This window comes from Furipterus horrens, unplaced genomic scaffold (genome assembly GCF_987537825.1).
Source record: "Furipterus horrens unplaced genomic scaffold, mFurHor1.1.pri manual_scaffold_5, whole genome shotgun sequence".
Lineage (NCBI taxonomy): Eukaryota > Metazoa > Chordata > Mammalia > Chiroptera > Furipteridae > Furipterus > Furipterus horrens.
In genome coordinates this window covers 197,702,659-197,716,355 of record NW_028327175.1, presented here as the reverse complement: position 1 = coordinate 197,716,355, position 13,697 = coordinate 197,702,659, and the positions used below count along the sequence as shown (strand labels likewise).

The window sequence follows — 13,697 nt, the reverse complement described above, 5'->3', positions numbered from 1 at the left end:
TTTTCTGTTGGAACTGCGAGGGAGTTGGCAGCTTCCCCTTCCTGGCACTTCCTTGATGGAGCTTAGCAGGCTCAGATCCTGGCTGTGGCTGACTCAGAATGCTAGGTGACAGAGGTCTAGTCTTGCCTTTAGTAGCGTCTAGAAGCAATAGAAAAACCAAGTTTTGTGTTTCGTCTACAGCAAGCACGGGCGCACGCAACACTCCAGCACGTAAGTGCATCCCCGTTCCCATTCTCGCCACCCCCCTCTGCTAGAACCACAGCCTCAGAGTTAAACGCGTCCCTGCCATGTTCTCAGCCCAGCCAAAGGCGGGATCCTGAGAAACCAGCCTGTTGGTTTATTGCATTTTTCACTTGGGACTGGTTACCATGGCTTTTTGAGAATGCAGACCATAGGAGGAAATGTTGGAAACTTAGCAATATTATCTATTTTCCATTCCCTCCAGTAAAAATGTCTACCAGGAAAAGAGGGGGAAATGCCACTTTGGGGGCCAAGTCCAATAAATTTGGGGAGGGTGAGGCAGTTCCTAGTTACAAAGCTCCACTGCTAAGAACAAAAAAAGAAAAAGAAGGTATTTGAAGTCCTCCAAATCTGAGATTCGGGAAGAAGGAAGAAAAGCAATGGCTCACAAGAATCCTTAAGAAGGGAGAGGGGACTGGTCCCCATTCTATTCAGTGAGGACTGTTGAGCATGGGGGTCTCTAATGGGCATCAGAGAGTAAAGGTGTGTGACCACCAGGCCACGGGAGGACTTTGTGGGCCCCAGGCAATTTGCCATCATGGGGACTGTAAAATGACTGCCAACTTGGTGGCTTAAACAGCACACGCCTATTTCCTTGCAGGCCTGGAGGTCAGGAGCCCTGGAATCCAGGTGTCAGTGGAGCTGCGTGTCTTCCGGAAGTCTAGCAAAGAATCTGTTTCCTTACATTTTCCGGCTTGTAGAGGCACCTACATTCGCCACCGTGGTCCAGCCTGCACCCTCAAAGCCAGCGGCAGAGGACCCGTGCTCCTGCGGCCACCTCTGTGGTAGTCTCTCTGCCTCCCTCTTCCACTTTTAAGCACCTGGGCCCACACGGAGACCCAGGATCGTCTCTTCATGTTAAGATCAGCTGATCAGCAACTTGAATTGCATCTGCAACCTTGAGCCCCACCTTGCCATGGGACGTAACATATTCACAGGTTCTTAGGACCAGGATGCTGACATCTTTGGGAGCCACTAGTCTGCCAACCACATGCCCCTCTTCCATAAAAAAAATTTTTTAAAATCATGTCTTATGACTGTGTTGATATAAAGATGACTACATTAGCATCGTATGTCTAAACATTTTCTTTGGCCCTAAAGGTTCATTTATTTCCTCTAGATTGTAAAAGGAGCCTAACACTTTCTTGGGCCCCTAAGTGTCTCCAGGCCCCAGGTACCGTGCCTCCTGTGTCTGATGGGTGAGTTGGGCCTGCGACGTCCCCGGGCCCAGCCTCAGGAAGCGCTCAGATGGAGAACGCACGAGTCCATTCACGGGGCTCAGGGCCTCGCAGCACGGGGGGGAAGCAGCAGTGACAGCGGAGGGGAGGAAGGAGCAGAGAGGACAAGTATATGCACAAGAAGCAGAGAGAGATGAACCGAGTTCCGTAGTCTCTCTAAACCTCGGTTTCCTCATCCATACAATGGGGTCTTGCCACCAGAAAACAGATGAAAAAAGCCCGGTGTGTCCAGCAAGTGTCCTCGGGAGCCAGAACCAGGGGACAGGGACCCTTGCACACAGCAGGAAGCTTCCTCGCCAGGAAGGAGTTCTAGAGTGGTTTTGCTCTCAGAGATCTGACCGTCCGAGATCCTGTTCCTTAGTCATCGGCACCCAGAAAACCAAGGCGAGCCACGGAGCTGTGACGGCTTTATTTAATTTCAAATGACTTTCTCTGCGTGGTTGAAAAATAACATGAAATGAAGAAATGATTGCATGCTGGCCTTCTCCTTGAACTTGGAGATGTTTTCATTTCAAACCTCTCCATTTCCTGCCAAACTCACAGTTCAAAACTGACAGTTTTCAAAGAGGTTAGAAGAGAGTTTGGAAACTTCTGTCTCTCCAACGCCCACAGAAGCCAACATTTCATTTTGTCAGTAATAGAAGAGGCACAGCATGACACAGCCTGAACACACACACACACACACACACACACACACACACACACACACACACACTCCCAAGAAGACGAGCAGATGATGTATGAGCACCAGCCGCCTCCCAGGAGCTTTGCTCCCCGGGGCTGCCCCAGCTCGGCGCCTCTTCCTCGGCCCCTGCCAGGCCCTGCCGTGTGGGGGCCCAGACCCACTGGAGGAATGAGAAAGGACAGGATCCATCCTTAAGGAGCGAAAACCAGAAGAAGTCGGAGAGGGAAACCAGGTGAGCACTGCTCACTGTGGACCCGGAGGTCCGGCCACTGGGCGAGAAGGCGATGGGAAGGTCCCAGCTCCTTCCGCGGTCCCTGCACCGGCACCCTCCAGCGGCTCCTTCATTTGCCTCTGCCTCTTCCCACTCGGACCCCACCACCTCTTGGGGCTACATCCGCCTCCCCTCCTGAGCTAGGGTCCAGGGTGTTTGGGCGATGCTTCCAGCAGGGACAGCGCCCCACGGCCAACCCCGCAGCCTCACGCTTCCCGGACACCTGCTCCTCTCTAGCCCCCACCCCACTGCCTGGTGACCCCTGGCATCGCCTCTCCTGCCCATGGAGCCCTCAGACGGCCACTGTCCTTCTCACCAGCCCTCCATCACTTCCGACGCCTCATCTGCCCCAGGGGCTCCTTGAACCTGACCTTTGCTCCCAGGGAATCAGCCCTCTGGCTCCGGCTCCTTCCCGACCAGCCCCGGGTCCCGCCTGGATTCCACAGCGACCCCACCGGGCCCTTGTCCCTGCACCTCCTGCAGCTGCTCTGCCAGGGACGCTACTGCCCCCAAGTGGGCCAGACGCCAACAGGGCCGCACGGGCCGTTCCTGTCCCAGCGTTTCCGACGCCAGCTGGGCCCTCCGTGCACCTGGATGGGGAGCCCCTGCCCCTTTCTTTGCTCCCCGCCCCTAACCCTGCCCTGCTCACTGGCTGCAGAGGATCCTCCTTCTACTTCCCCAAGAATTATAAACTCCCGAGTGGGAAGGCTCTGAATCACCCCCAGCATGAGTCCCCACCTTCAGTAACTCAGGGGACCAGGACGCTCCCCTCCTTCCAGAGCCAACCCCTCAGCCATGTCAGCCCCTCGTCCCACCGCCACCCGCACCCCAGTGGCACTGTCCCCTCGTGTGATCACAGCTGTCTTCCAGAAAGAAACGGGGAGCAGACCTTTCTTGGGCCTCCTGGGTGCGCATCTTGTATCTTGTCGGCTCCCTCCCTCCCTCCCTTCACCATGACCGTTCTCGAGCGGGACGCCCACGTGCGGAATCAGGTAAGACTTCCCCTGGCAAACGAGAGCCGCCTTCCTCGGGCTGGGGCTCGGTTACCTGCCAGCGCCCGGCCCCCGGCCCCCCGCAGGACCCCCACTCAGCTCACACCCGTTAGCCGACCGCCTTCTATGCATTCAGCCTACACGGGGAGCCTCCCTCAGCCCCCACCTTCCAGGCTCATCAGTCACGCTGCCCCCTCACGTTCAGGACATGTGTATAGACTCTCAAGAGATAATGACGATCATTTTTCTTATTAAACAATTAAAATGGAAAACATTTGGTTATTTTAAATTGCTGGTATTTCGCCTAAGTCATTAGAAGCATCTAGGCACCTCAGGCAGGATCATTAGCTCACCATCATCACATTGTTTATAATTGTAGCCTTCGCATCGCTAACGTGCTTGGAGAAATCAGGGGAATGAGAGATTGGCTTTGATTAGTACACTAACGTGCTGCTAAATTGCAATCAGCGGGGAAGGATCGTTTATATCAGTGAAAAATGTAAGTTACTCAATATCAGGAAAACAGTTATCTTTTGTTACTTTCAAACAGCATGAATTATTTGAAAATACCAAAACTAGAATCATAGAGTTTTTCATCCACGTGGTTAGGAACTAGTCACGGACCACGGTTACGCCTCAGGAGCTGCTTGCCCTCTGTCCTCGGAGCCTGGGGACAGCTCTCCCACCCCATCCCACGTCAGCGTGCACTTGGCTGATTCTGGCAGACCTGTTAGCACGCTGGACTCTCTCCCCAGCCTGAAAACTCCCTGAAGGTGGCCACTCCTCGCCCGCCTTTGTGTCCCCAGTGCTTATACAGAGCGTTCGACAGTAGATGATCGAATCCATAAAATACATAACGAGAACATCGGGAACAAATAAGATTACGGTTGTTCGCTGAAAAATAACAACTACAAAAGTTCTGTAAGTGAAAAGTGTTAAGAGTCCTCTTAAATGCACTCTGCGGGGTGGTTTCCAGTCCACCTCAATAAAGCAAGTATCTCAATAAAGCGAGTTGCAATCTTTTTGATGGTGGAGGGTCTTGCCTTCAAATTGTAAAAAACACACCATCTGGGGCATGGTAAAGAGAAGCCCAATAAACCGAGGTGTGTCTGTACGTAATCCCACCACCATCCCAAGGCACCTCTGTGTTCCACCAACCAGACAGAAGCCATTTATAAACAGCAACATGCATTTGGCCAACCCCAAGGGCCTGGCCACCCTTTCCCTTCTGTTTCTGAAACATTACCACCAACATGCAGCTCTCGGAGACTGGGGTACATTCTGCACACTGAACTAGAAAGTCAGACCCTAACGCCAAGTCTGCCCTTGCTTGCCCCGGTCTGAGTTCCATGCCTGCCTGTTACCCTGCAGGGTTCTGGAGGCAGGAGGCAGCAGTCAGCAGTCGGCGTTGGGAGGTGCTGGCAGAGGTGTACCTGCACAGAAGTGCCCTGGAGGTTTTTTCAGACGCTTGTTACACAGAGATCCTTGGTGAGCATCCTCCAGGGATGCTCTGGGGGGGAGGGGGCAGGCAATGGTCCCCACCCCCAGATACACACAGATCAGCCTCACGGGTCTGTCTTCTCTAAGTGTTTCCAAGACAGATTTTATCTGAAGGAAGGCTTTGTGGTTAAAGATACAGGTTGAAAACCACTGCTCTAAATAAACCCAGAGAAGGGCAGAGAAAGGAAACTCCCAGTTATTGAGCACTCGTGATGTGTTGGGTAATTTTAAAACGGTAGAACAATTTCATGTAACTTCCACCACATCTTTATAAGATAGAGCATAGTCATCTTGTTCTAGAGAAGAGCAAACAGAGGTTCAGAGCAGGGAAATCTCATACCCAACAAGAGCCAAGAGCCATGATGTGATCCCAAAGCTGCAAGTTACATCTCACCCATATCTAGAAATGTCTGTCACTTCTCAGTCTTCCCTTTCCAGGCCTTCCTCTCCCCCCACTTCCATTTGAAGTGTGCGCTCGGTCAGTGACACTCATAGATTAATCAATTCATTACCATTCGGTATGAACGAACTTTTGTCAATTTCTTACTTCTTAGCAATATTAATTCATTAAAGAATCCGTGAGCAAGCATCTAATAGACGCCTGGTACTTGGCCAGGTCTCAGGGACACATGATTAGGGCACTGTCCCCATCATCAAGGTACTCAGACTAGGGGAGGAACAGAGAAATCAATAAGTAGGAAAATTAATAATGGTACCGTGGTTGCCTGTCCTGAGAACAGCGTGAGCACAGATGTCATCGGAAGAGGGAGACAGGAACAACTACTGTCTTCCTTCCTATTAGGATTTGATGGTCTCTCTTGTTGATATACCTTCTGGTCCTAGTGGAATAGATTCTAATGCCTCCAGCATTATTCATGCCTCGGGCTAAAAGGCCTCAGACACCAAAATGTGTCCTCTTCAAGTTTCTTATTCAGCCCTTAGTGCAGACAGTCCTATTCCAGGCTCTCATACAAACTGAAACTCATCAGCTTTCTTTTCATTGTCCTCGAACAATGGTTGGACTTGAAATACATTTAGACATTAAAAAAAATAAACTGCCTCTTAAAAGCAATTCTAGCTCTTCTCTTCCCTCTTAGATGTTCCTGTCCTCGGCTGGATCAAAGAAAGATATTGTTCTACCGCAATATCTTGTTCCCCCAAACCCTCTTGAGTTTCTAGTGGTAATGGAAAGGGAGCGTTATTCTTATGCTGCTCTTTTTCTAATCCAATAATAACCCAACCAGCAGGCTGCTAACAATGATTGTGGTCAGACAGGTTAATATCCCAGCATTAAGGCAGAATCCCCAGTCTCGGTCCCGTGGATAATCTCAAATCAGTCTTTCCAAGTTTCCATTGTTCTTGAGTAATTCAACTTTTTTTTTTTTTCAAAACTCTTGCCTTTCTGAATCTAAACAGTGAGAACAATTGTCATGGTAATGAGCCACTGATTAGGGAGAAACACAGGAAGAAACTGACATATATAAACACGTGCGTAAGTGCAAAACAAATAAAATGTGAAGCACAAATATATAAGCAAGTGTTGCCAAAATGCACAAATTATCCCAGCTCTGGAAATTTAGTAGAGGAAATCATTCAAAGGGGGAAAAAAAAAAAAGGTATAAAAATGCATCCTTGCAAAATGATCTGTGACAGTTGAAAATTGAGATGGGGCTAGAAGCCTGGCTGAGCAAATGACAGGTTATTAAAAATAATCATTATGAAGGCTGAGTACTAGCATGAAAATGTCTCAAGTATGTGTTAAGTTAAAAATAACATAATTGCACACATAATATGATGGCAAATATAATCTGTCTCTTGCTCTGGATTGAGGTGAAGAGGTTTTTTTGGGGGGGGAGTTATTTGCACTTACATTTTTTCACATATAACAAAATATACATATCATAAAATTTATTATTCTAACCATTTTTAAGTGCACAATTCAGTGGTATATTAAGTACATTCACATGGCTGTGCTCCTCTGACGAACTCCAGAACTTTTCATCGCCCCAAAGTGAAACCCCATACCTATGACACAGTAACTCCCCACTCCCCTCCCCAGCCCTGGCAGCCACCATCCTACTTCCTGTCCTTATGAATCTGCCTGCTCAAGGACCCCACGGAAGTGAACGCATGCAGTATTTGTCCTTTTGTGACTAATTTACTGCACTTAGGATAATGTCCTCAAGGTTCCTCCATGCTGTAGTAAGTGTCAGAATTCCCTTCCTTTTCATTTTTTTACTTTTAAATATATTTTATTGATTATGCTATTACAGTTGCCTCAATCCCCCCCCCCCTTTGCTCCCCTCCATCTGGTATCTGCCCTGCCCTCCCTTAGTTCATGATCATGGGTCATGCTTATAAGTTCTGTGGCTGCTCCACTTCCTATACTGTTCTTAACAACCCCCTGTCTATTTTGTTACCGATTTGTGCTTCTTCATCCCTGCACCATTTCCCCATTTCTCCTCCTTCCCCCTCCCAGCTGTTAACCCTCCAGATGATCCCCACACGTATGATTCTGTTCCTGTTCTGCTTTTTGCTTAGTTTGTTACTCAGATTCTATTGTTGATAGCTGTGCATTTGTTGTCATTTTAATGTTATAGTTTTGATCTTCTTTATCTTATATAGTTCCCTTTAACATTTCATATAATAATGGTTTGGTGATGAAGAACTCCTTTAGTTTTACCTTGTCTGGGAAGCACTTTATCTGCCCTTCCATTCCAAATGATAGCCTTGCTTGATAGAGTAATCCTGGTTGTAGGTCCTTGCTTTTTATCACTTTGAATACTTCTTGCCAGTCCCTTCTAGCCTTTTGAAAAAGTGTCTTTTGAGAAATAATCTGATAGTCTTATGGGAACTTCTTTGTATGTAACTCTCTGCTTTTCTCTTGTTGCTTTTAAGATTCTCTCTTTATCTTGAAACTTTGGCAGTTTAATTATCATGTGTCTTGGTGTGGTCCTCTTTGGATCTAGCTTGTTTGGGACTCTCTGTGCTTCTTGGACTTGTTTGCCTATTTCCTTCACCAAATTCAGGAAGTTTTCTTTCATTATGTTTTCAAATAAGTTTTCAATTTCTTGCTCTTCTTCTTCTCCTTCTGGCACCCCTGTGATTCAGATGTTGGCACGTTTAAAGTTGTTCCAGAGGCTTCTTAGACTGTCATCGTTTTTATAAATTCTTTCTTTTTCTTGCTGTTCTGATTGAATACTTTTTTTTCTTCCTTATGTTCCAAATTGTTGATTCGAATCTCAGTTTCATCCCCTCCACTGTTGGGTCCCTGTGGATTTTTCTTTATTTTTCTTAATGCAAACTTCATTTCTTCCTGGGTCTTTTTTATGCTGTTGCCATACCCGGTGAGTTCTCTGAGCATCCTGATAACCAGTGTTTTGGGCTCTGCATCTGATAGGTTGCTAATCTCTATTTCATTTAGCTCTTTTCTGGAGTTTTATTCTGTTCTTTCACTTGGGCCATAGTTCTTTGTCTCCTCAATTTGGCAGCCCCCCTGTGTTTGTTTGTGTATTAGGTAGGGCTGCTTTGACTCCCTGTCTTAGTAATGTGGCCTGTTGCAGAAAAGGCACCCTTCTGGATGAATGTGGCTTCTTTAAATCCTTGGTTGTTGGGCTTCCATACAGCTCAATTTTCTGATAAATCTGGGTGTTATTTGTTTTGTAGTCTAGTTGTAATTTTTGCTATAGTTGTGCATGGAGGCAAGGAGTGTTTACCTTCTGGCCTCCATCTTGGCCAGAAGTTCTGCTTCCTTTTTATAGCTAAATAGTATTCCACTGTGTTTAGGCACCAGGCCATGGAGAGTTCAAAGGGACTGTAGCCTACCCTGCTTTGGATTACTATCAGTCAGCTGTTACTGACCCAGCCCTGACCACAGGCTGGATTCTGAGCAATGGGATTCCATCTAGTTCTTGGGCCTCACGCTGGCCCATGCTTGCAACTTCTCTAGTAATCCTTTATCTGGGAACCTGCCTAGGCCTTCAGCCCTTCTCCCCAGAGTCTGGAAGATTTATACGTTTCCCCCCAGGACAGTCGCTCAGACCTGTCACCTGTTGCTTAATGCTTCTCCAGCACGCCCACCGCAGGCTGTGTTCAGGCTCCTAGTCAGGGCAGTAATAATACACCTGCTCAGACTGCATTGTTTTGATGGTACCTTCATCTCTCCAGCCTAACCTGTCAGGTGGATCCTTCTAAGAGGTGCACCTTCCCAGGAGGGCTTGAGTGTACAGCAAACCCCTGCCCACATTCCATCCCCTCTATGGCCTGTCACCAGCCACCTCCCTGCAATTGTCTGGTCTCTGTCCAAACCCTAGAACATGAGACCACGGCGCAGAGTCTGCAGAAGACAGGCCCGGCCGCACTTACAGCCAGAGCGAGTTCCTCCCCTGAGTGATGACACCGGTGAATAGGGTCAGACGCCTGGCGTCCACTTCAATCCACTGATGGAGGTCGTTCCTTCCCGCGCACCACGCCCCGTCGTAAAAGTCATTTTCATTAATGCCTGCCTGCAAAGAAACAGACGTGTTCTTCAGAAAGACCAAGTCAGTGGACACTGAGATATGCCTTTTCAAAGGGGGCAGGGAAGGAGAATGAGTAAGAGGATTTAAAAGAAAACTGTGCCCTGAGCTCCTTATTCTAAATCAGGAAAGGGAGTTGCTTCTTATTAAAAGTTAGGAATGTTTCAATATGACAGGTTCTCTTCTCACTCAGCATGAAAGATGGAATTTAATGAGTTCTGCTCTTACTCATTCATCTAACAGACACAATCCATCTCCCACGTACCAGCCTACGCATGCCAAGTACTGGGACACGAGTGAATTGTCCATCCCAGAAGCCCAGCATCCAGGCAGAAGAAAGATATGAGCTGGAACACATGGGACATATGTTATTTCAGGCATAGGAGCAAAGTGTCATAAGGACATTTAAGGACAACATGCTAACTGGGTCTGGGGGAGACCAGGAGAGAAAGCCCCAAGGCAGAGGTAATACTGCAGCTAGGTGTCGAAGGTTAAGTTCATCTAGTAAAGGTTTACCTATTAGTTCTTAAGTAACTTGATGTGTTGACTACCAACTACTATTGTTACCAAAGTTCCCTTTGATCTGAATTTATAAGGTAGGTGACACTTCTGTTCTGGAATTTTCCTTATATCAGCTGCATGTGAAGAGAGAATTCCCTGCCGAGCGGAGGCCTAGGCAACAGGGAGGAAAAGGTGGAAACATGGGCAGCCCCACCCCCCTGAGCTCAGCATGGGCAGCTGGACAGCACCCCACACCTGCAGCTTGCATCTCGGTCCTGGCACCTTAAAGTCAACCACTGCCCCGTGTGCTGGTTAGGGGCCCGGGTGTGCATCCTGCTCTGCCCCACTGACACACTGGATAAACTCAGGCGATTGGCTTGAATGCCGTGCCTCGGTTTCCCCATCCGTTGGAGTGGGGACAATGATTACTTCTTCCTTTGGGAGCTGCCTGTGCTTATAACAGGGCCCTGCTCATAGCATGAACTCAGAAAGAAAGAGGGGCTCAATAAAGGCCAGAGAAGAGTACATCTAAAACTATGACTTTTTTGGCCACTCATGGAAATGTGGGGGCTTTGCCAATTATTTCACACTGTCTAAAATTTTAGGGCATTACAATACTATTCCAGTTCACTGCTGCCACACTTCTTATAACTTCAAATATCCAGAACAGGTCACAAACTCTGAAAAAAGAGAAGACTGTAAAGTTTTCAACAACAGTCCATGTTGCCCTGCCCCCGCCCCCCCGGGGAGTATTTGGCAATGTCTAGAGTCATTTGGAGCTGTCACCTCTCAGGGAGGCGTGTGCCCTTGGCAACTAACGGTTCAAGGTCAGGGATGCTGCTAAACGTTCTACAGAGCACAGCATAGCCCTGCCGAAAGGAACTGCCCAGCCCGGGATGTCAGCCGTGCCGAGGCTGGGGGTGCCTGGTGGTGGGCCAAGCAGATGAGGACAGGGTTGTCACACAGCCCAGGACTTTTCCCCAGAGGCCCCTGGGGCTTGGGGGAGCTATGCTTCCGGTATTCAACCAGCCTACTGCCTGTGATCTGGAATTCAAGGTACGGTTCCTGGTTTTTCCACCCTGGATATTTTGCTTCTGCTGCCAATCTCAGCTCTTCCTGGACTCACTAGACAGTCCATTAAAGACAGGAACTTGTTAGGGATTGAGGAGCCCTTCCTGAAACTGACGCACAGGGCAATGACAGCCACCTCTGCAAAATCAATTATAAGTGGGTAAGCAAGTACCTGGGAGAATTCAGTGAGGGAGGAGGTGCCGGCCCCAGAGATGTCACCAAATAACACCACATTGCAATAAATGACATTTGTACGGCATCTCTGAGGAACTGAGAGAGGGGGGCATTCCTCCCATTCCGTTTCATAATGCAGAGAAATACTTCACACATTTTGGAGAGCCTTCAATCAGAAGTTGTTAAAATTAAAGGTTTAATTCCTTAAAGGATAAGCTAGTCTTGAAAACTCTTACTACATGGACTGATTATTTGTAATATGATACGAAGTAAATTGAGAATTAATATAATTTTCTCAAGGCAGTTAGATTATATGTATCATTACTTTACATTAAAAAACAATGCCTCTAACAGATTAAAGTTTCCTTAAGATAAATGTGGGAATTACATATACATAACAAAGAGAAAACCTGATACTATCCATTTGAGATCAAATCGGATTTTTCTGTGTCAAGATGATAGAGTAAATAAATATTCTGGTTCTTCTGTGTTCTCTCAAAAATTGCCCCCAAAGGAAACATGATAAAGAAATAACAACCTTGATCTCTGACAAGACTAGGAGACATTTATTATCCCAAAGTCAAATACATGAGGACAGAAATCAGGTGCAGAAACCCTGAGGGACTCAGCAAAGGCAGGAAGGACTTCCTGACACAAGGCACCCCCGACGAGAAGCAAGCCACGCAGAACCTTAAAAAGCTCTGACATTAGCTTCTTCGGTATCTTCGAAGGTGATAGTGAGGAAGAGCTGAACACAGGGAATTGATTCAAAAATGTATATATTTAAAAAATTAGATTCTCATGTCCCCACCCCCACGCCACAGAAGACCTAAATTTTTCTCTAAAGGGAACAAACCACCAAGACTCGGGAGCTCAGACACAGAGCAGGGCAGGTGGAACGTGAAAGAGGAAAAGCAGGGAACTCAGTGGGAATCGGCACATTGAAAAAGGAGATGCAGCCCTGGCTGCTGTGGCTCAGTGGATTGAGCATTGACCTGCGAGCCAAGTGTCGCTGGTTCGATTCCCAGTCAGGGCACGTGACTAGGTTGCACGTCAGGCCCCCAGTTGGGGGCGCGAGTGAGAGGCAACCACACAGTGAGGTTTCTCTCTTTCTCTTTCTCCTTTCCCCTCTCTCTAAAGATAAATAAACAAATAAATAAATAAATTATTAAAAAGAAAAAGGAGGTGCCCCGGCTCCCTTTCTCCACCCAATGCTAGAACACAGTGCTGCCAGGCCTAGAACAAGCAAAAAATAAACTAAAAATATAATGGAGGACAGGAGAAAACCTCAAAAAACTACATTATTGTCCTTTGAAAGAGAAAATCTTGCTTGCATGAAACAAGAATAGGATATTCTCAGAAAGAACACACGTATTACACAAGAAAGTTCTTAAAATGTGAAAATTCCAATAATGATAGACAATAAGAGAAAAATGAGAAGAGCAGAGGAAGAAATTCAGAATATTTTTAGGGGAAGAAATTACCAAAAAAAACAAAAATGCTATTAGATAATGTCCCAGACCTGTAGGTCTTAAGTCTCCAAAACCCTAAGAACCTAGTACAATAAATAAAACGAGCCCCACACCAAGACATATCACTGTAAAACCCCAAAACATGGGAAATAAAGAGAGGATTCTAAAGCTTCCAAAAGGAAACGAATACTAAAACAAATATATAAAACAAAGCAAAGGAATAAGAATGATACCAGAATTCTCAAGAGCAACACCTAAAGTGAGAAGAATGGAGGAATAAGGACTTAATTCTGAAGGAAAAGGTTTTCATCCTAGAATTTTATACTCAGCCAAACTATCATGTAACTATGATAATAAAATAAATATATTTTCATTCAAAGAGCCTCAAAAAATTCCTTGCTCATGCACCATTTCCATGAAGCTACTGCAGGATGTGATCCACCAAAAAAGAGGCAGAACACCAAAAAGAGGAAGCTACCAGATCCGCAAATCAAGGGTCCGAACCTCGGAGGCAATTCCCAGAAGGATGGGGAAGGGAGGGCCAGGGCCGTCTCTGCGCAGAAGACCCAGGAAGCAGCTCATGCGGAACACAGTGGGCTGAAGGGCTCCCCAGCGGGGCCACAGAAACATAGGAACAAAAGCAGCGCTAAAAATCACTGAACGGGTTTGACCTAACAATTATATCAAAGGGTATGTTACAGACCCAGACCTATTTCAGGGTGTGGGGAGAGGTTTTTAAAAAGATTAGCAGATCTAGAAAAAGAAAGAGTTGTCAAGAAATGATATCCAATGAATTATTTCTCGGCTCCAAACGACAATGTTTCTTAGCTCAATAGTGAGCAATATTTACACAACCACACTATCTTGAATAGAGATTTACCCAAAATTTGAGATGCAATTTTATTGGAAGCATTAAAGAGAAGTCAACAGGTAGTAAAAATCACCTGCCGTGCTCATCTTCCATAATAAGAATTCAAAAGATAAAGTTAAAAGTTTCTATATCAATACATATCGATATGTACGTATTATTTAGAAA

General features: G+C 46.7%; 1 protein-coding gene across 1 annotated transcript in view; it reads right to left on the bottom strand.

Moving 5' to 3' along the window:
• The window catches only part of CPXM2 (carboxypeptidase X, M14 family member 2), an 83,642-nt gene that overhangs the window by 42,063 nt on the left and 27,882 nt on the right, over nt 1–13,697 (bottom strand). The window contains exon 4 of the mRNA XM_090278712.1: nt 9,292–9,431. Within this exon, the coding sequence (XP_090134838.1) occupies nt 9,292–9,431 (140 nt within the window). The remainder of the gene's footprint in view (nt 1–9,291; nt 9,432–13,697) is intronic.